Below are 22010 nucleotides of genomic sequence, written 5' to 3' on the forward strand. Positions count from 1 at the left end.
GGGGATGAGAGACCCTGCATCCAAACAGATCGGTGAAAGAGGAAAGGAAACAAGATTTAGAAAGCAAGAGTTGAAATCCGGGGTTTGTCTGGACCTCTCATGCAGGGTCCTGCAGCAGCTTAGGTGATGTCACGCTTCGGGCCCAACCATGGTAGTGGCTTACTCTTTATTTAGATACTTCTTTTCTGTTTTCTATTTTCCCCGGATTTATCGCATTGGCTCAACGGTCTCGATCTAGCTAGCTTGCCTGCTCGGCGGCATTTGCTGTCCAGATTGATGAAGGATAAACGGGAATTAAAGCCTAACACAGCTATAATAACCTGCTCTAGATGCGCAACTCGATATCTCAAGGTTCGTATAGGTACAGCTCAAGTTTCAAGACATGGGGACAGCGTGCATGCATATACGTTTGTTCGCTTCAAAAGAACATAAGCGATTGATAATAACATGATTATGAATAAACTCTGGAGGCCACATGAGGACATTTATCGGCGCCAAGGAAGTGAAAGATACATTTTCACAATACAGGTCAGATCTAAACGAGTCCATGATCAACCCAGCTCTGATTCTCTGATTTTACTTGGCATACATCATCGTTTAACCTGAACTAAAATGCTATTCTGGGTCAGCTTGGTTCTTTATTCATCCTCTGCCTCGCTTTTGAGCCAAATTGGCAAAGAACGTCACTTCTTGTTCAACATAATCTAGTTTCTTGGAACTATTCACTACCGCTTAGTATTCTTGGGCCTGGACAAGCAATTTCCCCAAAGAAAAAGGTCTCCACGGTTTGCATGTGTCGTGTTGTAATGAAGTCGCGTGTTTCCCAAATCGTGTCGATTTTGACTTTCCGCAGACCAGTTTTGTCCAAGACATTTACTTTTATGCACATCACTATCGCTAGCTTAAATACATTGTTTGGTCTTGAGATCAAGTCCAAGCACTTCGAGAGCTTTAGTTTGGTGTTGTTTAGCCCTTTAAAATAGCTGGCTTGGCAGGTAGATAGGCTTTAACTTGGCTCCTCTGAGTTCGACCCACGGTTCGTCATCCTCGACACCCGTCGTTTCGCGACCCAAATCGGATCAGGTGCTAAAATTAGCTATAAAGCTCCCTAGATCAATGGAGATGTCACTATTATATCATCTGATATTGAGAGCGAGTCCGGTATCCTGTAGTTATCCATGGAATTGCTTGTGTCAATTTCTAATTTGATTAGATAGTTTCCGCTAGTAGAAAGTCCCCCCCAGACGAAATAATGTGCCGAAAGTATGACATATACTTATGGATGTGGACGCTATACTGTCAACAACCACTGTATAGTTAACCATTTGTCTACCTAGATTTATACGGGACTAGGAAGTATTTTTTGAGGTCTTTTGAATCAGCACTTCACATGTGCTATCGGTGAATCAATTTAAAGGCCGCGGAAAGACGATGGACGTAATGCATATTTTACTTGACGAAGTATACGATATTGGTCCAATTTCCTCTGGTACTGAGTCGGCAGAAGTTACGATGAAAAGTTGACGTGGGCCCTGATTCATAAGGAAGCCTTGAAGTATGAGGGGCCCTCACGGTTTAACTTGCTGAAGCTTCCAGGACCGGAGAAGTCGATCTTCGTTTATGTGCCTGTTGGTAATTTGTAGTTCCTTCAGTCTATATCCATAGTGGAAGCATGGTATGATGATCAACGACAACCAACGAAAAGATGTACAATACAGCGAGTTCTCATGCATGCATATCAAGTGATGTACATTAACAATTGCAGATCACAAAGCAAAAAAAGCCGCAGCAACTCCGACACCACCAAGCACCACCCCCTTAGCCGTGGCGAGCGACATAGCCGCGTTCGTAGTCGGAGTCACAGATGCCGATGCCTTAGTGGAGCTCGAGCCTGAGCTTGTGCTCGTTGAAGTCGCCTCATTGGTCGAAGGTCCTGTGTTGGTTGGTTGCGACAGCCTGCGCCGATGCCAAAGAGACCTGACTCGAATAATCACTGGCTGTGAAAGGAATCTTTTTGAAGCAATAGTCTGCCCCGGCCCATTCGTCCTCAAATGACGTTGCAGTTTTTGTGGAAGTAGATGGGTTTTCCGTTCTGGGGGTCAAATCGTAAACACAGCAGTAAGCATCTGTGGTCTCGATCATCATATGACCATAGCAGCAGTTGGTTTGGTGTTTAAATGAATTTTTGTACCAGCTTTGGGGACAATCGCTCGTCGTTGTGGTAGCGGCGAAAGAGGGGGTTGCGGCGAGAGAAAGAATCGTTGGGAGGAGGAGGGCTTTGAGGGATGGTATATTGGTATTATAGGATAAGGTAAGAATGCGGTCAAATAAGGCTATGAAAATATAGAATTTAGAGAGTCGTCCGCTGGCCTTTATGGACGACATGTATGCCAGGGATTGAGGATTCAGTTATCGAGCACAAAAATGGCATGGTTGCCTTCTTGGTTGGAGTACGAAACTCCAGCGCGTTCCTAAACAAGGAAATTGAAAGCCAATAGCTTAGTACCAAAACATTAGGGCTACACAATCGGAATGACTAGGGAGCAAAATTGGGGAAGCGCTTGGGGAAAAGGAGGGTGAGCTCACTTGGTCATCCGATCTGCTCAGCGGAACTACATCGGAAGCGCTATCGACCATTTTGTCTCCTGTTCGCTGTCTTCATAAATTAAGGGGCTCGGGATTGTAATCCTAGATGCATAAGAGCATTCTGATTGGTCAGATCCATGCACAAAGTACTATCTCGCAGTCAATGTGCAGTAGTCGCCCTACTAATGTACACCAGCGTCTCATATGCCTGGATTGCAGAAGGCCACCAAACATTTAAGGCGCCATGCCATCCGCGATCCTTCGATTAAACAAACAAAAACAGCATGAGATCGAAACCACGCCCTGCAACAGTACACGACCTAGATGCCAGCGATAACCCTATTCTGCATACGAGGAAATCTGCAAAAATCGACAGAAAAAAGTCATCCAAGCCATCTCGAAAACAGACCAAGCAAATGAATGAGGGTATCTCAGATTGCATTATCGGCGAGTCGATCTATAAAGGTTCGATCGCAGAATTAGTGGAATGCCGCGGTCAAAATACCGGCATTCCCCTTACTATCTTCACTCGAAGTCAGGACACCAGTCCGGAGCGCAATGAAGTGCTGGGTTATAAATTCAGAAAGGTATTCGTTTCTGGTATGTTCTTTATTCGTCGTAAGGAGAGAGGGATGACTAATAATTGACGGACAGACGATCCGAATATTCTGGATGCCAATGCGACCTATGCCCCAATTACGGTATTCATAGCCAAACCTGACGAAGAACAATGCGATCCCAGTATATACGTCGAGCAGCGGGTGTTTCAGTGCGGACAGGAGAAGATCGTAGTCCACGAACTCAAATTCAAGGGCAAGGTCCAGGTCGAAAAGGAATACCTCTTCAAAGGATGCGGTGATGAAGACCTCAACCTCGGAAAGCGGGATCTCAGACTCAAGATCCAAACAGTAAGTACATCCTTTGGTGTTATGGGCCATTGGATTGTTCTAATTCGCATCTAGCTTGAGCAGCATATCTTCAACAGTTACATGCAACGGGCAAGTTACTATGGCTACGATATAAAAGATTGCATCTGGCTCAATGAACACACTATTTGTAGTGGACTCGCCCATACGGTTCAGCGTTGTGACGGATTGCCCCCTTATCAGATATCTTTCAACCCCGAAGATCTTGAGATTCTTCTGGATGCGAAGCTCAAGAGACCGACTTTGACAAGTGACGCGTCTGGTGAGGGGTTGGAGCTTCTGAGATTACGCTTCAAAGGGCAGGGAAAGCATACGGAGGATAATGGGCATGCGGGGGATCTCTTCCTTAGGGTTATGTACAAGTCTTCTTCCTAGGCAGACTGTATTCCTGTCTTCAAATACGGTCGAGTACCTACTCAGGGAGAAAGGGCTCAAGGCACCGCGGCAATCAAGAAAGTGGTTAGATCAAACATAATCTTATCTTCATTATCATAGACATAACACCATCTATCGTAGCATCATAGTGCCCAGACCCAACAAGATTGCAGCCGGGCCACGGGTGAAAAATAAAAGAAAAAAGAGAAACAAGAATTGAAAACAAATAAGACAAATCTAGAAGGCCTCACTGTCTTGCGGTTTTATCTGTAGCCAATTCATGTAACCAGAAATAAGAAGTCTTCGAATGCATTGTTTTGTGTGTTTCATGCCACTGTTAATATGTCATGCAGTCGATCAGAGAATAGTGCCAAACCTATAGCAAAGAGAAGAACAAGGAACGTTAGTAACTGGTTCCACGGCCAAGATGATTTGGAAGGAGGATTGGATCTATAGACAGGGCCGCGGATTGGCAAAGATGTCCAGGAAAGAAACGTAGGGAGATCCCAATGATCCAGGGAAATAGAGAGGCAAGGGGAAGGGAGGAGGTTACATACCCGAAAGTCTGCTTAATGCTGCGAACATAGTACATGTCCCAGTTCTGCTTGGTGACATCCTCCTGGCCAACAGGAACGCCAGACCAAGTAACACGCATCTGAGTAACACCGTCGATATCATTCTGGTCGAAGTTGATCTCTAGCGAACTGAAGTGACCCTCGGGCCACTGAGCCAGACGCCACTTCTGGACAATCTGCTTGGGCTCGTTGAGAGTCACGAACTCGCCAGTCACATTGCCGTCGAAGATGGCGAACTTGCCGCCAACCTGGGCGCCGTCAAACTGGCGGGGAGGGCCACGTGTGAAGGCAGCAATGCGCTGCGGGTCGGTGAAAGTGCTGTAGAGCTCGCCGGCTGTGGTACGGAACTCATCGGAGGCTGTCACGGTGGTGGTGTTGACGGCGACCTTGCCGGTCTTGGAGGTAGTGGTAGTCTGGGTGCTAGAGGCCTCGGTGGACTTGGTTTGAGGGTGGACGATGGCTTTAGGGAAGCCGCTGGAAGGGTTCACGCCGGGTGCGTGCTGGAGGTCCTTGCCGTGCTCGGTGATGAGGGCGTTGGCGAACCCGCCGAGGGCGGAACGGAGTTGCGCGACGAGCTTTGTGCGTACCAGGTCCTTTACGGGCTGCTTGGAGTTGGAGTCGGCGTGGTTCTCGATCTCGAACTGTTTTACGGGTTAGTTTTACTGGGGGGGTTGTCTTGGGAGACGGGGACAATGAACGTACGACGTACTCATCTTCCTCGGTGTCGTGGGCTACCTCGGGGATGCGAATAGTGCCGCTGACATCCTCGGCGTCCTTGGTCTTACCTGTGGAAGCGTCTCAGCCTGCCAGGTCCAGGGAAATAAATTGATATTGGACTACAAACCTGAGTATTCTAGCGACACTTTGACATCGAAAAGAGTGATGACCTTGCCCTTGCGCTGGCTGACATCTACGTCGCCATCCATGGACAACAGCTTGTCTACTTTGGCTGACACGCCCCCTTCCTCGACACTGATGCCGACCAGGTTCTGCTGCAAGTATTCCTTGGCCCAGCCAGAGACATCCTTGTTGACCCAGTGCCAGTTGTTGGGGTTGTGAAGAACCATGATGATGAATTGAAGCTAGGGGAAAAGAAAAATTCTGATTTGAGGGTAAGAGGCAAGTTCCTCCTCCTTAATTCTGTGTGCAAGCTTTATCGCGTATAGGGTGGGTTCTGTTGGAATTCCATGTTAGCCATGAACATAATTTTTTTCATGAGAAAAATTGCATGCAAGGAAGCCATTGTCAGGACCGGGGCGTATGTTCCCGGACGAAAAAGCGTTGTCCGCAAATAAGATGGTTTAAACCACCTATCTCAGACTGGTGCCAGCTGATGTCTCTTCATATGAGGCCAATTGGAAAATTTCGAGCTCGAGGGGCAGAGTGGAAATTTTGCCACCTCTCGCTCTGGTGAAAGGAAATGCAGAAAACAATGCAGTGCACACTTACAGTTGACGATGTTTCAAGTCCAAAAATCAAAGACTTGGGGAATGAGAAGAAAGAGAAAGGAAGATGAAGAGTTGAGGGGGAAGAAGCTATTTGAGCGCGGAAGACTCTAGAAGGTGCACGTGACTGTGGGTCTGAATTATTCACCATCGTCATCTATCAGCTTCTCTCATCAACGTCCAGAAATGAAATGTTCAAGATTCAATATTGTATATTTAGATCCGAAACCCTGAAGCCCAGTCCAAGGCCAGAAAATCAAGTGTCGCGGCACTGCCAGAAAAACCAGATCTGTAACGAACGAATGGGGATATCACATAAACCAATAGCATAAAAAACACTCTATTCCTCCAATTGCTCCAATTCCTCCCAACCATCCTCACTCACAAGCTGCTCTTTCACCCGTTCCCTGAGCCCTTCAATCTGACTCCCCAGCGCCTCGGTCCATTGACCCTCAACTGTAGCAACCTTGTCTTTGAGGTCCGTCGTAAGAGCCAGCTCTTCATCAGCACGAGTCATCTCCATCTCACGACGCACGTCCTCCTCCGTCTCCCCTCTTTTAATACGCTCCGCTTCCAGGAGATTGCGATTCGCTCGCATAACAGCAGACCGCACCTCATGCAACAGACAAAGCAGATTCGTCTGCGACTCGATGAACTGGTAACTCGACTTCTCGGCGTGTGATAGCAGCGTGTACAGATACTGCAGCGGGTGAGAGTGGTAGCTCGGATTCTCCTCGTATTCATCTGCAGGAATCTGCACCTGGAAACCACGCAGATCCTCAGGCACCTGCTGCACAAGCGCCAAGAGCGATGGGGCAATATCCCAGAAAGCGGATAATTGCACCTCCACGCCTCGCACGACGTTCTGCTCAATGACATTCAGGAACGATTCAAGTCGGGAAAGCGCCTCGTTCTCATACTCTACGCGCCTGTCCAGCGCGTCCTGAGAAAAGAACGCTTGTGTCTCCCGCAGCTTGTCTTCGTTCTTGTTCTGCTTGTATGGCAGGAGCGCGACGGCTTTATACTTGTCGTCACGGTCACTGACGAGGTCGAACAATTCGCGGTGAAGCAGCTCGCGGGCTTCGAAGAGCCATTTCAGCTGTGTCAGTTTCTCTAGGAGTTCGGGCTTTTCATCGCCCTCTTCCTGTGTTGAGTCTGGTGTCTCACGCTGTGCATCGTCGAATAGCATGCTGCTCAATTTGTCGATGCAAGCTGTTGCTCTGCTAATCCTGTCGGCAAGTATGACATGTATGGGCTTCAACACGATCTCTTGGTACGTATCAAGCTGACGTTTTACCATCGCCCTTTCACGCTCATTCTCCTCGACGATCATCGCTGCCTCCGCTTCTGCCGCCTCAGCGAATGTGAGACTTCCTTCCTGGATCTGGCTTTGGATATTGGATTTGAAGTGGCGGTGACCCTGGTCGACTTGTACTTGATGCTCCTGGAGCATCCGTTCCACGTCAGCCTTGTACCGATGCCTGGTGGTCTTGATTTCAGTCAGGTCCGTAATGGAACGGACTGTAGTTCGATGGGTGACGAGGTCTGGGTGGCTGTTATTCACAGCAGGGTGATGTCGAGGATAAGGCGGAGGCAATGTGATCAAGCGCGAAACATCCAGTCTGCGGGTTTCCGTATACTGATGTCCACTACTGGTAGAATTCGCAGGAGACTCTTCATGCCATCCGACCTTCTCAGGTGGATACTCATCAGGGCCATATTCCGTGGTCCTGTAATTCATACTCACGTCTTTGGGTTGAGAAGGCGTCAACTCCTGGTCCCACTGCATCGCCTCCCGTGGCAAGCCCATATACTTTGATTCTCGCTTGGAACGTTGAACCCTCCTCTCCCCACCCTCACTGCTAGAACCAGTTTTTGACTCCCACCAGCGGCTTGGTGCACGACCCCGAGAGCTCATCTCATCATTGCTCATATTGAGACTAGCAATCGGCGACAGACAAGGTTGGTAGTTATTCCACCACGCAGACTCAGGCCGACCAGCTCGGTTTGAGGGTATATCCAACTTTGGCTGGGGCTTAGCCTTCGATGGCTGAATGAGCGGCATCTCGAAGAGGTTTCGACGCACATCATCAACTTGAAAGGATTCCCAGACCTTCGCATATCGTTGGCGTCGGATTTGAGACTCGGCCAGGATATAGTCCGCAAAAGTCTTGAGCGCTTCAGTCTCATCTATAGCGCTGGATTCCTTCTCGATGAAAGCCTTGTGCCGTTCCATGGCATCCTGCAAAAATGTAGGGTCTTGTTTGATAATCGCTTCCATCGATGCCTGCTGCGTTTGCTGCCCAGGAGTCCGACGCGGTGACAATGGCTTCATCATTGACACAGCGTCGTTCGGCATGTGAAGGATGTGTGAGATAGGACGGTCTTCCGCTCCTCGTGACGGAGCACGAGAGCGTGGTCTAACCTCCTTACCGGAATTAAGAGGTGGAGTTGGCAGAGCCTTTGGTGGAATTACCTGGCTTGCTTCTTTGGGGTATCCAGAAGAGCCCTCTCCATTGGGTGAGAAGGGAGGCGTTTGAGCAAATGCCGCAGAGGGACCAACACCAGCGGAGCTAGGTTCTTGTCTGGGGGTACCATAGGACGATTGGTCCGAAAAGAGACCAGTGGAACCTGCCCGGGACCGCGAGGCAGTCCGCTGACCCTCCGATCCAATACTGCGTGTGCTGCGAGGAGTGTACCTAGAGGACTTCGGATGCTGAGTCTGATCCGGGCTGGTGCTTTGGTCTGGAAGGATGAGATTCGAAGGTTTGATCTGCTCGAGCGCATCGGCCCATGGGTTGCCACTCGTGGATACTGCGCTGGTGACATCTTCATAAACCTGGCTTTGGCGGTTACGTCGTTCGATTCGTCTTTCACGGATACCCTTGGCACTAGGGTCGCGAATTGCTGAGCTGCGGAAAAGACCTCCACTCCCGGGTGTTCTTTGGTTGGCTGTGTTATGGGGATCGGTTTCTGACGGCTCTGGTGCTTTGGCTGCTTTTGCCGTATCGACATATAAGGGTTCCGTTGGTCGGCTGTTCAGATATCCCTCATCGATCCAGTCTGCTGGTGTGGGCGGGATACTTCCAAGTCCTGTTCCTAGCACAGGTGGTGCTCTCCTTGTCCGGCCAACAGACCCTTGAGGTGTTCTCATGGATGATTCTGATGAGCCGCTTACGCTGACGGACCTTGTGGTGGGAGGAGGTCCTGGAGGTGGCGGCGGGAGCGGCATACCAGGTTCCCAATTATTATTTGTTGATGGTGATCGATTCCTCGTTTGACTTCCCGCCCTCGATGAGCCCGCACTGCTCGGCACTGCCCCGGCCGATGCGGCTCTTCGTGATGCAGGGGGTCGAGACGGTGTCTCTAGGTGGGCGGGTGTCACAGATATTTGCTCGTTATAACCCTGATCATACTGAGACAATCTGGGTCTGTGATTCGGTGTGACATTGTAAGGCACACCCTGATACTCAGATCGGTTTTGAGAAACAGACCTGCTCGCTGGGTGTCCCTGTGGTGGAGGAGGAGGAGGCAAAGACTGACGGTGAGCATCCGCGTTAGATGGGTATACCATAGATAGAGGCCTAGGTCGGTCTGAGCGCCTTTGATATTGAACAGGCATATCGAAATCACCTTCTCTCGTGTTAGGTGGAGAAGGATTTGCGGCATAGTGAGGGTTTGCCGGGCCAGCAAAGTCCTGCGGTACTCGATTTTGGTTGCTGGGGGGTGAATATGGTGGAGGTGGTGGAGATACCGGCACATCTACCAAGCATTAATAACGTTCATGCCTCTCAAGCATAGCCCAATATAATATATGGGCTATGGGTTAGACGAACCTGGGTTATTATTCCTCTGCGGCGTCACCCGATGCATACTTCCCGGCTGAAGATAGCCCTGCGCCGAAGGCCTACCGGGGGGCCCCCAGTCCTGTGGGTTGTACGGTACATTGTATGAATTCCTCGACGCCATCGAAGAAGACGAGACTGACCTTCCGTTGATGGGTGAAGGAACACAAGGCGACTGGCCGTGAGTAAAAGGGCTCGAAAGCGAAGTAGATGATAAAGGCGTCGGTGTATGCCCCAGACCAGCCCCGAGGCCCTGATACTGAGGACCACTCAAAGCCGTAGTCAACAAAGGCGGCTGTACGGCATGCTCTCGACGGCCTGGAGATTGCTGATTACTCGGACTAGCAGCTGTCGACGACCAGCCGGGGTAGTGATTGCTCAACGGCTGCTCGTCGGCTGCATGATTAGAACCCAACCAACTAGATATGGACGATCAGTATTGTATCGTATCCGCGCGTAGCAAGGGCAGAAGGTGGGGGTTTCAGAAGAAACATAGGCAGATGGGTATTTGCGAACCTATTCATACTGGGCTGTGCAGCCTTCTAAGAAGCAACCCGATCCGAAGCCATGGTCACCGCGCGCCTGGATGGAAGAGAGGAAATCGCAAGCCCAACAGGATGTGAGAAGGGAAAGCTATTGGCCACTGGTCAGGCGGGACGCTAAAATGTTTCTATTCTTTGCTACAGCTAGGCGGAGGGCTGGCTTGCCTAGGCAGGAGAAATTCATCGTTACGGCTTCATAGGGCCAATGAATGAAGACCCAGTCGTGTGGTGCGCTATGGGCTAAAAGTATCTATATTTGGAACAGAAGCAGAAGGATTTTCCAGGGTGGATGAGAGGCTGGGGATTGTTATGCAGCTTGGAGGTTCTCATCACATATGGCCCGTGCTCGGCGCTTATAGTTGTCTGTGACAGGCTGAGGCTGGTGTCTCCGCACCATCTCCAGCAAACCACAGCCAAGAGATCTGAGAACACGGGATTTATCAGCTACTGGAGATGCAGGGGTGTCCAAAAAACAAAGACTGACTGGGGCCAGGGTTTGTTTGGAGCTAATCAAGAGACTTATATGTTGGGAACAAGGTTCGGGAGTTTCTCAAATCATTCTTATTGGTATTCTTGAGCATAAACTCCTAGCTACTGCAGACTTATAAACAAGTCCTGGATATGATCGGCCACATGCCTCGGCCGAGACAAGACCGTCGGATGCGACATTGGTATGAACCTGTTCACTAATCGATATTAGTATCACAGCTAACAACGATGTCAAGAGAGAGTTTGTGTAGAGGGGTTTCAGATCAATGCCTTGTCACAGGCGATGGTCATCAATATAAATTCCTTATGTTGACCGTCGTGATAATGTTGTAATGATTCATCATTAAAAGATGGGGAAGGGACGGAGAAGGCAGAGATAGCTTACCGAATATGGATCAGGCCGCCATTGGCGTCTGTGGGATTAGTTTTCTCAAAGTGTGTTTCTGTTCTGTACGAGATACATCAGCATCTTGTACTGACTGGACATGGCAGCAGTCAAAAGGCTTGAGACGAATCAGGCATGACGGTTCTCGTCTTCGCCAGCAAGCTGGCTCGGACATATGCTTGTCTTTGTTTGTGTCGTTTCATCATGAAAGGTTGAAGAGGAAAAGAGACGAGGTGTACATACACCTTAAGTCTGACCAAGTACTCGATGAGTCCATGATGGAAAGAAAAATCTGTCTTTAAAAATTCATTAGCACAAGCCAACAAATTTTGATGAGTGAACAATGTGTAGAGGTGAATGTCAGAAAGGCATGAATGGTTATTTAAAAAGATGTGTCAGCATCGAAAACTCGAATCAGACTCGTCATCTAAAAGGGTATCATCATAGAAGGTAGGTAGGTGATGGAGATAAAAGACTGGTTCGCCTACCTTCTACAATTACAGGTTGTTCCCAATCGTAAAGGAAGAATGCGCTTCTATTCAAATGATTAGTGACTGTGTCACGAAACCATCTCACAAGTCGATGAATATATGACATGTCTCAGTGGGCGAGGTTTTCTAGGCCTGCCGCAAAATGGGCATATCCATCATGACCGAACATTTTTTAATGCCGTCGGAGCCCAGTGCCGTTTCATCTTCGGACATATGGTAAGGTAGGTGAAGTGTCTGAGGCTTACCATGTGAGCCAACAGCGCTATTGCCTAAAGGTCTTTTGAAACATTAGCATATGGTCTGAAAAAATTCTTCAGGATGCAAATGTGGAGTTAAGGTAAGGTTCAGTAATAGCCATTAGTTATCATCAACGACCCGAAAGTCTGAGACGGTAATTTCCAGCGTATATAATACGTGTGCGTTCATCATGGTAAAAAGGTGGATAGAGGGAAACAAGGGTAGTGCTCACCATCTGCGCTTGTTGTAGGATTTCAATCTGCGAATGAAATTTTTGTTTCAAAATTCCTGGAAAGCCGAGTTAGCTCAGTCCAATCTAGGCTTGTGTGATAATTCAAAGCAATGATGTGATATCAGCCTGACGTGCAATAACATGAGTTTCACTTCCCGTAGGATCAAAGACTCTAGTTTGTATTTGGTTATAGGTATCATCATGTTGGGTGCTCGGTTGGGGTCGAGGAGAGGAAGGGGGAAATGAACGAACCATTTTTGCAAATCCTGTTGAGCCACTACTAGTTAGCGGAAAAAGACATTGCAACGTTTTTAAGGTTGGCAAAGGCCAAGGGTCGACTTGAGTCACCCTTCTGCAGAAGCATTGATCATGCTGAAGGATGAGCATAGGATGGAGGAAAAAGAAGAAGTGAAAACACAAATTTGAACTTTTTTCAAGCTCCTCCGGCGCGGAACCACGTACAGCCGGGTTTAGGCTGCATTGGGACTAGTGCCCCTCCAGGCGAGTTTCGCTTACGTCATGTGCCCCAACACCACGAAATGGTTGGAATATGGAATATCTGCCAGCCATGAAGCAATATATAAAAGATGCTGAAGATGTTCATAAAGAAAGATGTCAATATTAGCTCCAACTTATATTAGTCAATTGTTCAATTCACAGCCCATTCATGATATTGAAGATGAACATTATATATCTTTGCTGGAGGCTGTACTCAAGCCCTGACATACATATGAAGATATAGTAAATTTTGGTCTATAACATTCATCCATTGCATTGAACAGTCTAATTACGCATATTTATGCTCTATTTAAAATGACCTGACGTCCTATAGTACTCTATGATCGAGACCGCTTCTGCTCACGGGCCCAGAACTTCTGCAAAACTACCAACATGACAAGCATGCACACATCAAGTGCAATAGTCCAATTATACCCAATGAGATACCTAGGTGCATCAACAGTCTTCCAAACACTATATAAAGAAAAACGGAAAAGTCAGCAAGCTCCGATAACAGACATCCTGAAAAACCAAAACTCACAAGAGCGGAATCCAAGCCCCAAAAGTATTCCCAATAGTATTCATAGTACTAATAACAATAGCGCGCTCCTCAGCACTATGAGCACAAATATCATTAGCCCAAGCATAGATAATAGCAGCAATACCATCTGCAGTCCCAGACAAGAAAAACGCAAAGAATTTCAAGCCAACGGGGACATTCCAGATCGCGAGAACGATGCAAGCGAAGATATTTAGCACAGCCGTTGTAGCGATTAAGCTAGCCTTTGCATTATAGATATCCGAAAAGACCGCACAGATCACAGACGCCACGATAGTAACAGCCGGCGAGACCGTAGTGATCGTGTTGATATTCTCGACTGAGTATCCCTCTGCTTTGAGCCATAGTGGAAGACCACTGTTCGAGGATACGCCGTCGGCCTGAGAAAAGAAAAATGCAAATGCGACTAGGACCCACAGCCTCCAGCCTTTGAGGATCTGAATGACCTTCGATTTGGTAAACGGTTGGCGAGCCTCGCGGTTTTCAGATGCCATGCGCTCTTGCGCAAGACGGATCTCGTCCGCGCTCAGGAATCTGGAAGTGCATTTATCTGGTGTGCTTGGCAGGAGACAGAGGCCGAGGAATGCAATGGGGATTGTGCAGGCGAAGCCTTTTGTCCGAGTGTTAGCTATTGTCTAGTAGACAGAGAGGCGCCTGTGCATATGTGTAACCACTCACAGATGATGTATAGCCATCTCCATCCTTCAATCCCATATCGACCATCTAGTCTGGCATAGGCGCCTGCTTGGATATATCCGGAACTCATGCTGCCAACTTGGCTGGCAATGAAGAAGATGGCGCCTCGACGCGATAGTTCTGAGCGTTTGTACCAGCTTCCTAGGTACCACTGCACGGCTGGGAAGAAGAAGCCGCCAAGTGCTCCGACGAAGAAGCGCAAGGCGTAGAGTTGAGTGACGTTGCTGGCTTTGTATTGTGCCAGAGTGAAAACGCCCCATAATAGATCAGCTGCTGGGAGGAAATAGTTGACTGGGCAGCGGGTCATCTATTTGTATTTTCCGGTTAGCAATCTAGAGCCCCATCCATAGCTCCAATGGTAAGTAAATACGAACCACCAGCGTCAAAGGAATCTGCATAGTAATAAATCCAACCCTAACCTCATCAGCGCCATAGATCACATATCAGGGAGAGTATAGAGATCGCATACATGTATACCGTCTGTAGGTAATTCAGTTGATTCCCATACAGCCTCAAATCCTCCTTCATTCCGCTCACATAGGCGGTACTCGTTGCGGACGAATCAAGGACTTTAGCCCAATATGCCAGGAAGACGAACACAATGATCAACCCATCGAGCTTGAGGATCAGCTTTCGCTCGGCGGGTGTATCCGTCGGTGCAAACCATTCGTACCATTTCTGGCGGCGTGGTTCGGAGCCATGTGGGGTTTCTGTCTTGATGCCTGGGTTCTCTTCTGCGTCTGTCGTGTGCGGCGCTTTCTCAATAGCATGAGATTCCATTGTTGATAGCAGGATTGTACAATATGCGATGGGGGGAACACTGCAGATCGAGTGAGCTTTTTTTCTCGGCCTTCACGGTTACTATAAATCTGAAATTTCCGGAGCACGCCATCGCGGCAAATGTTGAGTGACACGGGCGAAAGCGACGCTTTATCGCATCAAGCTATTGCCAAGTCCGGATGTGATTCGTCGGGATGTTAGATTGCCGAGATGGCGCTCTAGGAGCTCTGTGGAGGGTTTATATTTTGCATGATTTGGGTACTTTTGAATGCTTAAACCGCTATACCTGGGAGCAGAGTATCTTAATCATGAGGGCGCTATCAAAGCTAAGCTCCAGAGGAGGGAACAACCTCTGCATGGCTCGGGGGATACCCTAGTACTCTATAGTGCTTAGCCTGATTATCTGTGGGAAGCAGTTTCCAAGACGAGAAAAGTATTTGAATAATTTAATGTAATTCCTGTATTTCCGAGAAGTATCATAAAACGCTTAAAACAACAAGACGGCAAGACAGATGTCAAGACACCAAACCACAAACTCCGACCAGCTAACTCATCGATCCAGAAATAAGGTCGATGAATAAAAGCGTAAGAGGGAAAAAGGCCAAGTACCCCGGCATCCAAAGAATCAAAGAACATCTAGACGAGACGCTTATTTATGGTACTTGTTGTACATATCAATGATCTTCTGAACTTCGTCCTTGGAGCCAAGGAAGACACCACTCTTATCGTGAATGTGCTCAGGAACAACCTCCATCAAACGCTCCATGCGAGAGTTGACAGCCAAGCCACCAGCATTCTCAAACAGCATAGCCATAGGCGCACATTCGTACAAGATACGGAGCTTGCCCTTGGGGCTCTTGGAGTCGGCGGGATAGGCAAACACACCACCATAGAGCAGAGTCCGGTAGGCATCAGCAACCATGCTACCAATGTAACGGGCACTGTAAGGTTTCTTGCCCTCGCCGGGGTACTTAAGGCTGTTGAAGTAGGCGTTGCACCACTCGTCCCAGTACATGCTGTTACCCTCGTTGACGGAGTAGATGGAGCGCGAGGAGGGCATCTGCATGTTGGGGTGGGTGAGGATGAACTCGCCCAGGGAGTTCTCGAGAGTGAAGCCGTTGACGCCGCCACCGCGCATAGTGATGACCAGCTGGGCGGAGGCACCGTACATGGTGAATCCAGAGGCGACGAGGCTGGTACCGGGGTGCAGGAGGTGCTCGGGGCCGACGGACTTGTTGGGGCCGAGGACTTCGTCGGGGAGCTGGAAGATACCAAAGATGGTGCCGACGGAGACACCGGCGTCCAGATTGGAGGAACCGTCGATGGGGTCGCAGACGACGGCGTAGCGGGCGTTGGGGTGCTCGTCGAACTTGATCACCTCTTCCTCTTCTTCTGAGACGACGATGCGACACTTGCCGGAGCCGCGCATGGCGGAGATGAAGATGTCATTGCCGATCACGTCTAGCTTCTTCTGGTCGTCGCCGGTTGTGTTGGATGAACCGGCCAGACCGGTCAGGTTGATCAGAGAGGCACGACGGATGTAGTAGGCGATGGACTTGAAGGAGAATTGGAGGGCATGGCACAGAAGAGTGAAGTCACCGGAGGCTTCGGGGTACTTGATCTGCTCTTCCGTGAAGAAGCGGGAGAGTGTGACAATGTCGGTGTTAATGTTCTCCTGTCCGACGGGGGGTGGTGCGCCTGAGGCCATTTTGAGGGATATAGATGGGGGGGTTGTAGAGGGGTAGAAGGGGAATTGTAAGTTAAGATGCAATTGAGGTAAATTGAATTGAGCAAAGCTTAAGTAGCAGTGTGACAAGCTTCAAACAAGAATCTTAGAAACAAAAAAGTTGTAAGTGGACCGTAACGTCAGAGGGGAATCAAGGTAGAAGTAGTCTGGGGGAAGAGTGACCTCAGTCCCGACTGCCGCCCTCTCGTTTTCGTCATTCTGCCCCGCGTGACCCTCCGACCCCCTCGCCCGGTTTCCCCCCTACCTAAGCCGGGAATGCCCGTGCTCTATCTATATAAATTTGATGAAAAGTAGCCAAATTTGATTGCTGATCATAGATTTTCATATCCTATAATAGCCCATAGCTTAGCAATTTTTCCGAGCTACATCTTGAACATACACCTGCAAGTATACCCAAGTGACGGTCTAGATTCTTCCGATCTCTCCCTTGCCCGACTCGGCCTCGGGATCAGCAACGGAAGAATGAATTCCCTGTTCCCCACTCATAGTCATGCGGACTTGAAAAGATTCAGATTTAGGTAATGCGGTCAACAGTATTGAGAGCTATCTAGAGCTAAAAATAATAGTCCAGGGGATCTACGGAGCAATATCAGGTGGAACTTAATAATGTATATTCTAGACCCTTTACATTACAAAGAAAAGTGGGAAGAAATCCCGCATGTGAAAACGAAAAGAAAGCTCTCTAGTCGACAGGATCATCCTCCAAAAGAGTCTTGAAGCTGAACGGCGTGAAAGGAATACCCTCGCCGACAAAGTGCTTACTCATAGACTCGACCCAGTGCAGACGGAGTGAGTGCAACATGGCACTGGTTCCCTCCATCACACAGAGAATGGCAATTGTCAGCACAAACCAAAGGTAGAAGCTGACGACAATCATGATAACTCGGGTGACGGGGCTCTCCTGGTTGAAGGCGCTACCAATAGTCATGGTCCAGAGAACGATTGATAACTGCTGGTGCGCGAGTGACAGTGCCCACAGACGGAGGTAAGAGGCCGTGTGGGAGATACAGTTGAGACAGAATTCGATGGTGTGGATGACCTGGTGGATCATGACTTCGCCAAACTCGAATTCCTCATGCTCTTCACCCTCGTGGATATCCTGGGCGATCATGGCGACAGCCTCTCCGTCACTGGCAAGACTGTCACGGTTGCCGAGGCCGCCGTCCAAATCCTCGTCTTCAAGAGCACTAACCCGGGATTGCTCGCCGAGGCCACGGTAACCAAGGGCACGAGACCGGTTGTGCTCCCAGCGGAGCCAGAACGGCTTGAGGAAGAGCATGACAGGCACCTGGACCAGGGCAAGGAGGAGTAAGAGGACCTGTACCGTTCCTTGTCCCGGGTAGAGCTGTTCTTCAACAGTACCGGGGCTCAGGAACATGAAGATTAGCATGTTGAGGAGACCTGGGGGGTTTTCTCCTTTCTCTCCCCAGTTGACAGACCACTTGTAGAGCACGGTCAGGACGAGGTAACCAAAGATAGACTGGAAGAAGAGCATTCCGGGAACAAAGTTGCCCCAAATGTCAACCTTGGACTTGAAGTGCCGTCCGTTGACGTACTGCAGGCAAAGTGCATAGGTCATGTGGCACCAACCGAGGAGAACACTCATCTTCATCTTCATGCTGTTCGAGAAGAGCAAGGAGTTGTCCGCCTCATGCCAGTTCCAGTCCAAACCGAAGGGGAAGCGATAGCCTTCTTTCAAGGTCGCCTCGACCATTTGACCGGCCTTGATTTCCTCTGGCCACTGCCACTGACTGGGGAAGACGGTAAAGGATTTCGAAAAAATATCGTTGTAGATAAATCCGGTATAAATCGAGAAGAGACCCATCATCAACATGACATATCGTCCATAGAAGGCCATATATGTCAGCTCGTCCAGCTTGGTCCGCTGCAACTTCTTTTCCCAGAAAATCATAGCAGAGGCGGCCATGGTCATCAGTGCACCGTGACCGCAGTCACCGAACATAACGGCAAACATGAAGGGGAAAGTGACGACAGCATACAAGCCAGGGTTGACCTCCTTGTACTTGGGAATACCATAAGCATTCATGATAGTCTGGAATCCCTCAGTGAACTTGTTGGTCCTGACATAAGTCGGAGGAGTCTTGTTGGTCCGAATCTGGTTGACAATTGTGGGAACGGTGAGACCGGCACGGTCATTGACATCCTGAAGAGTGGACTTGATCAAAGCAAGAGAGTTTGTTGGGCACCATGCCTCGGCGATCAGCGTCTTCCGCGCTTGGTCGTACGAGAACTTGTTCAACGTATCGTAGACGGCCTTCTCTTTCTTGACAATAATCATCCACGCGGCGAGGGAACGGGCAATCTGTCTGAGTTCCGCATCAAGGGTGTTCTTGGTGTTGTTCAACACGTTGCCAACGTCTCCCAAACGGGTGTTCACTTCGTGGATCTGGTCCCTGCGCAGTTCGCTGTTCTCATCAACACCGTACAAGGATGCGTTGAGCGACTCCGAGATCTTGCGAATCTTAGCAAGGATGTTCTTGCCGTGGGCAAAGATAACAAAGACATTCTTGTGGATTTCCTCGTTGGTGACCGGGTCGATGATAGGCTCCGGAATCTCGGACTGGTTCATGTAAAGGTTACCGCGAAGAGTACGCCAGAGGATACGCTCAAAGGCTCCGATACGGTCTCGGGGGATGACACCAGCCACAAAGCCAATGTTCATCTCCGAGAAGCTCTGCTGACCGTGGGTGTCGCCGTTCTGACCGGGGGCGTGTTGCTCAACGTCGCGAAGCAAAGGAGCCTCGTCATTATCGAAGGATTGGCGGATATCTTCCGTTTGGGTATGGGCTCGATCGAAGAAACCACCGGCCTCTCTCAGCACCCATCGCCATTCGCTCAGCTCGACTTCGCGCTTCTTCAGGGTCTCGTAGCTGTCGTTCAGGGAGACGATTCGCTGCTCGAGGCTCTCACTGCGATCAGCCAACTCATCAATCTCGGAAGCCAGGGGAGCAGCCAGTGTATCGGAAAAGTCGGAAGAAGATCTCATGGGAATGGCGGCCTTGTCCATTTGCGAATGGAAATAACCTGCCAAATTAGGACATTGTCGACTTGACTAGCGGGGAAAAACTCACGGAGCTGTCTCTCAACATTGTCTAGGCGACGAATCTCCTTGGTAAATGTACGTTGGAAAGCGTTCGTGTCCGGGTTCAGCTAGAAACAGATCAGCGGGGGTCATCAGAGCAAAGCGTTCTGTACAACTTACATCACGGAACTGAACCTCGCCAACTTCACCCAAAGCACTCACAACCTCTCTTCCGATTTCGTTGGCAATATAGAGCTGTGTCAAGCTCATATCCGCCGAGCGGAAGAAGGTGTCCTGCGGAGCCATGATGGAAAGGAGGCTACCAAGAGCCGTGTCGTCTCACCAAGGGCAGGAGGGAAATAGATGAGAGACCCAGTTAGGTCAATAAATCCAAAGAGAGACACTGATCTCGGTGTCGGTTGTTGCAAGAGTCCTGACGGCTCTCCTTAGATGCTGCTTGTTCTCGATGTGGCTCGGTCAAGCTGGCCGCTTTTGTCACACGTGACCTTGAACGTCAATTGATGATATAATACAGATTTGATGACAAAGAATTCGTACAGGCCAGGATATCAACAGCTAATGGATATAAACCGGACATGGCTTTCCCTCCGTTTTAGTATTCAATAAGTGTGATCTATATGGCCCCTCAGCTGAAAAGGATGCAGTTCGCCTTATCAAAGCCCTGCACCCCCTCCTCCAACCTCCCACTCAACTCATATACTTATCTATTTCAACTATTATACCACCAGCACAGGTTAGCCAACATCGTTTTCCAGAATATAAATACCTCTCGATTTCTCAGACTCACTACTCAAAACCATGCCGCTCAAGACCCTCAATCGTGCCAGGGTATAGGATCAGTCGTACAAAGCTCGTGCCAACTCCAAAGGCTGTTATAAGGCCCGCAAAGATGGAAGTCAGCAGAGAAGAAAAGATCACGAATGGCGTATAGTAACCGATTGTGCTAGTTTCGGATCCGCAGAGGAGCATTCCAATAGTGGCGCCAACCACTATTTGGATCATCATATAACCGCATATGATAGGAGAGTGCTCACGTACTAATAGCTGGGTAGATAATACTCCAGCACATTAGTATCGCTATTAGAACACTTTGTAAATATCGCGCCGGCAATAACGTTGCGGTTCTTTATAAGGCGCGGCGGTAAAGCAGCGGCATCACCTCGGCGGCGTTGATTGTATGAAAAGCGACAATGAAGACAGCAAAGGTGACAAGTGGGCCGACAATTTTACCGTCGTCCCAGTACTTCGTGGACTTAGACCACGTAGTTGTTGTATTGGATTGTTGAAAAGGCTGTCTTAATTGCAGGTACTGATGATGGAAAATGTCTGTAAGGTGAGAGGTGTTGATGCAGAAAGAAAGAGAAAGAAGAAAGAGTGGTTCTTTGATGGCCTATATATGGCTAGAAATGACTGCACAGCACAAATGTGCCGGAAGTCACTTGCTGTTTACAACAGGGCGCAATATCACTGCAATCACGATACTCTGAGTCTACACCCTAATTTTTCTGTCCTTGTAACTCAACTAAATGGTATCACTAATTCAAAAAGAGCAGCCACTTCGTCCTCAAGGACCAGTTCATCGTACATGACAAATCCAGATCTTTGCAACACCTTGACACTACCAACATTCTCCTTATTGCAAGCCGCAAAGAGCCTCTCTTTCGGCAATGCCAATTCCAGCCCTTCTGGATTCCTCCTTGGAAGCTTACACCACTGATCCACAATAGCAGTAACAGCCTCAGTGGCATAGCCATGCCCCCAGAACTCAGGATGGAGAGTATATCCAATAGACGGTGCCGGCACAAGAGAATTGACTCCCGCAGCACCGATGACCCTTTTTAATGGATCATTCAAGCGGATTATGGCAAAGAAGAACTGTCGTCCGAATGTGCCTGCTGCGTCCGGTGTTGTGAATGTCTTTTGGGCAATTAGAGCTTCGGATTCTGATATATGCTGGTGAGGAATCTTTTGTCGGCTATATATTTGTCAGGTATTCTGTCTTTTTCTTGGTCTTTTGCGATCTTTATATTGGGAGCTTGTCTTACAGCCAGTCTGCCACCTCTTGCCGACGTCTAAAATCGAAGATTGCAGCGGCATCTGCCATGATTATAGGTCGTAGATACAATCTCTTCGTGTATATGGGTTCTACATTGCTGGGGACAATCACCCTGGTGACTTGGTCGGGGTAGAACCTCATGTTGGCGGATGTTTATATTCGGGCTGGTGTTAGGTTTGACTCCGTACAATTCTAAATTCTGAAATTCCAATGTTAGTCTGTAACCAACCGAAAAAGATCAGATGTGTTATTACCCAATAAATTATTGCTATGTAGTTGAGTGTGCTGTTTATGTTGGTGTCGGCGCAATTTCGAGATGAGCGTGCCACCCATGAGTCATGTCTAGCGGTCTTTTAATTCCAAGCTAGACACTATATACTCGGGCACTTGGTTGTGTACATGGTTATCTCTGTGATAAATAAGTAAATTCGAACCAATGGAGCGATTTAAAACCTTTAATTGCTTGAGGGTATGTGGACGAC

The 22010-nt window shown here is 48.8% G+C and overlaps 7 protein-coding genes across 7 annotated transcripts; 1 reads left to right on the forward strand and 6 right to left on the reverse strand.

The window, feature by feature from the left end:
- Window positions 1–2870: 2870 nt before the first annotated feature.
- Window positions 2871–3887, forward strand: PENARI_c031G09583 (uncharacterized protein; the record flags this gene model as incomplete). The annotated part of the gene is made up of 3 exons (XM_022636506.1): window positions 2871–3186; window positions 3241–3494; window positions 3549–3887. 3 exons carry the CDS (start codon window positions 2871–2873, stop codon window positions 3885–3887), a joined length of 909 nt encoding a protein of 302 aa, XP_022483665.1.
- A 357-nt stretch (window positions 3888–4244) lies between these two features.
- On the reverse strand, window positions 4245–5529 carry PENARI_c031G04210 (AHA1 family protein; the record flags this gene model as incomplete). The annotated part of the gene is made up of 4 exons (XM_022636469.1): window positions 4245–4263; window positions 4445–5103; window positions 5165–5247; window positions 5307–5529. 4 exons carry the CDS (start codon window positions 5527–5529, stop codon window positions 4245–4247), a joined length of 984 nt encoding a protein of 327 aa, XP_022483684.1.
- A 718-nt stretch (window positions 5530–6247) lies between these two features.
- On the reverse strand, window positions 6248–10478 carry PENARI_c031G09571 (uncharacterized protein; the record flags this gene model as incomplete). Its single annotated transcript, XM_022636504.1, has 4 exons — window positions 6248–9669; window positions 9744–10171; window positions 10279–10385; window positions 10437–10478. The coding sequence occupies 4 exons, from the start codon at window positions 10476–10478 to the stop codon at window positions 6248–6250; spliced, it is 3999 nt and encodes a 1332-aa protein (XP_022483628.1).
- A 2486-nt stretch (window positions 10479–12964) lies between these two features.
- Window positions 12965–14661, reverse strand: PENARI_c031G11900 (uncharacterized protein; the record flags this gene model as incomplete). Its single annotated transcript, XM_022636522.1, has 5 exons — window positions 12965–13100; window positions 13168–13795; window positions 13864–14188; window positions 14256–14295; window positions 14351–14661. 5 exons carry the CDS (start codon window positions 14659–14661, stop codon window positions 12965–12967), a joined length of 1440 nt encoding a protein of 479 aa, XP_022483680.1.
- Window positions 14662–15310: 649 nt separating this feature from the next.
- fbp1 (fructose 1,6-bisphosphate 1-phosphatase) lies at window positions 15311–16369 on the reverse strand (the record flags this gene model as incomplete). Its single annotated transcript, XM_022636473.1, has 1 exon — window positions 15311–16369. One exon carries the CDS (start codon window positions 16367–16369, stop codon window positions 15311–15313), a length of 1059 nt encoding a protein of 352 aa, XP_022483641.1.
- A 721-nt stretch (window positions 16370–17090) lies between these two features.
- PENARI_c031G00622 (H(+)-transporting V0 sector ATPase subunit a) lies at window positions 17091–19757 on the reverse strand (the record flags this gene model as incomplete). Its single annotated transcript, XM_022636442.1, has 3 exons — window positions 17091–19453; window positions 19501–19579; window positions 19632–19757. The coding sequence occupies 3 exons, from the start codon at window positions 19755–19757 to the stop codon at window positions 17091–17093; spliced, it is 2568 nt and encodes an 855-aa protein (XP_022483644.1).
- Window positions 19758–20598: 841 nt separating this feature from the next.
- Window positions 20599–21576, reverse strand: PENARI_c031G06144 (GNAT family N-acetyltransferase; the record flags this gene model as incomplete). Its single annotated transcript, XM_022636487.1, has 3 exons — window positions 20599–20781; window positions 21009–21447; window positions 21518–21576. The coding sequence occupies 3 exons, from the start codon at window positions 21574–21576 to the stop codon at window positions 20599–20601; spliced, it is 681 nt and encodes a 226-aa protein (XP_022483663.1).
- Between the last annotated feature and the right edge of the window lie 434 nt (window positions 21577–22010).

Source organism: Penicillium arizonense, assembly GCF_001773325.1.
Source record: "Penicillium arizonense strain CBS 141311 chromosome Unknown PENARI_contig031, whole genome shotgun sequence".
Taxonomy (NCBI): Eukaryota; Fungi; Ascomycota; class Eurotiomycetes; order Eurotiales; family Aspergillaceae; genus Penicillium; species Penicillium arizonense.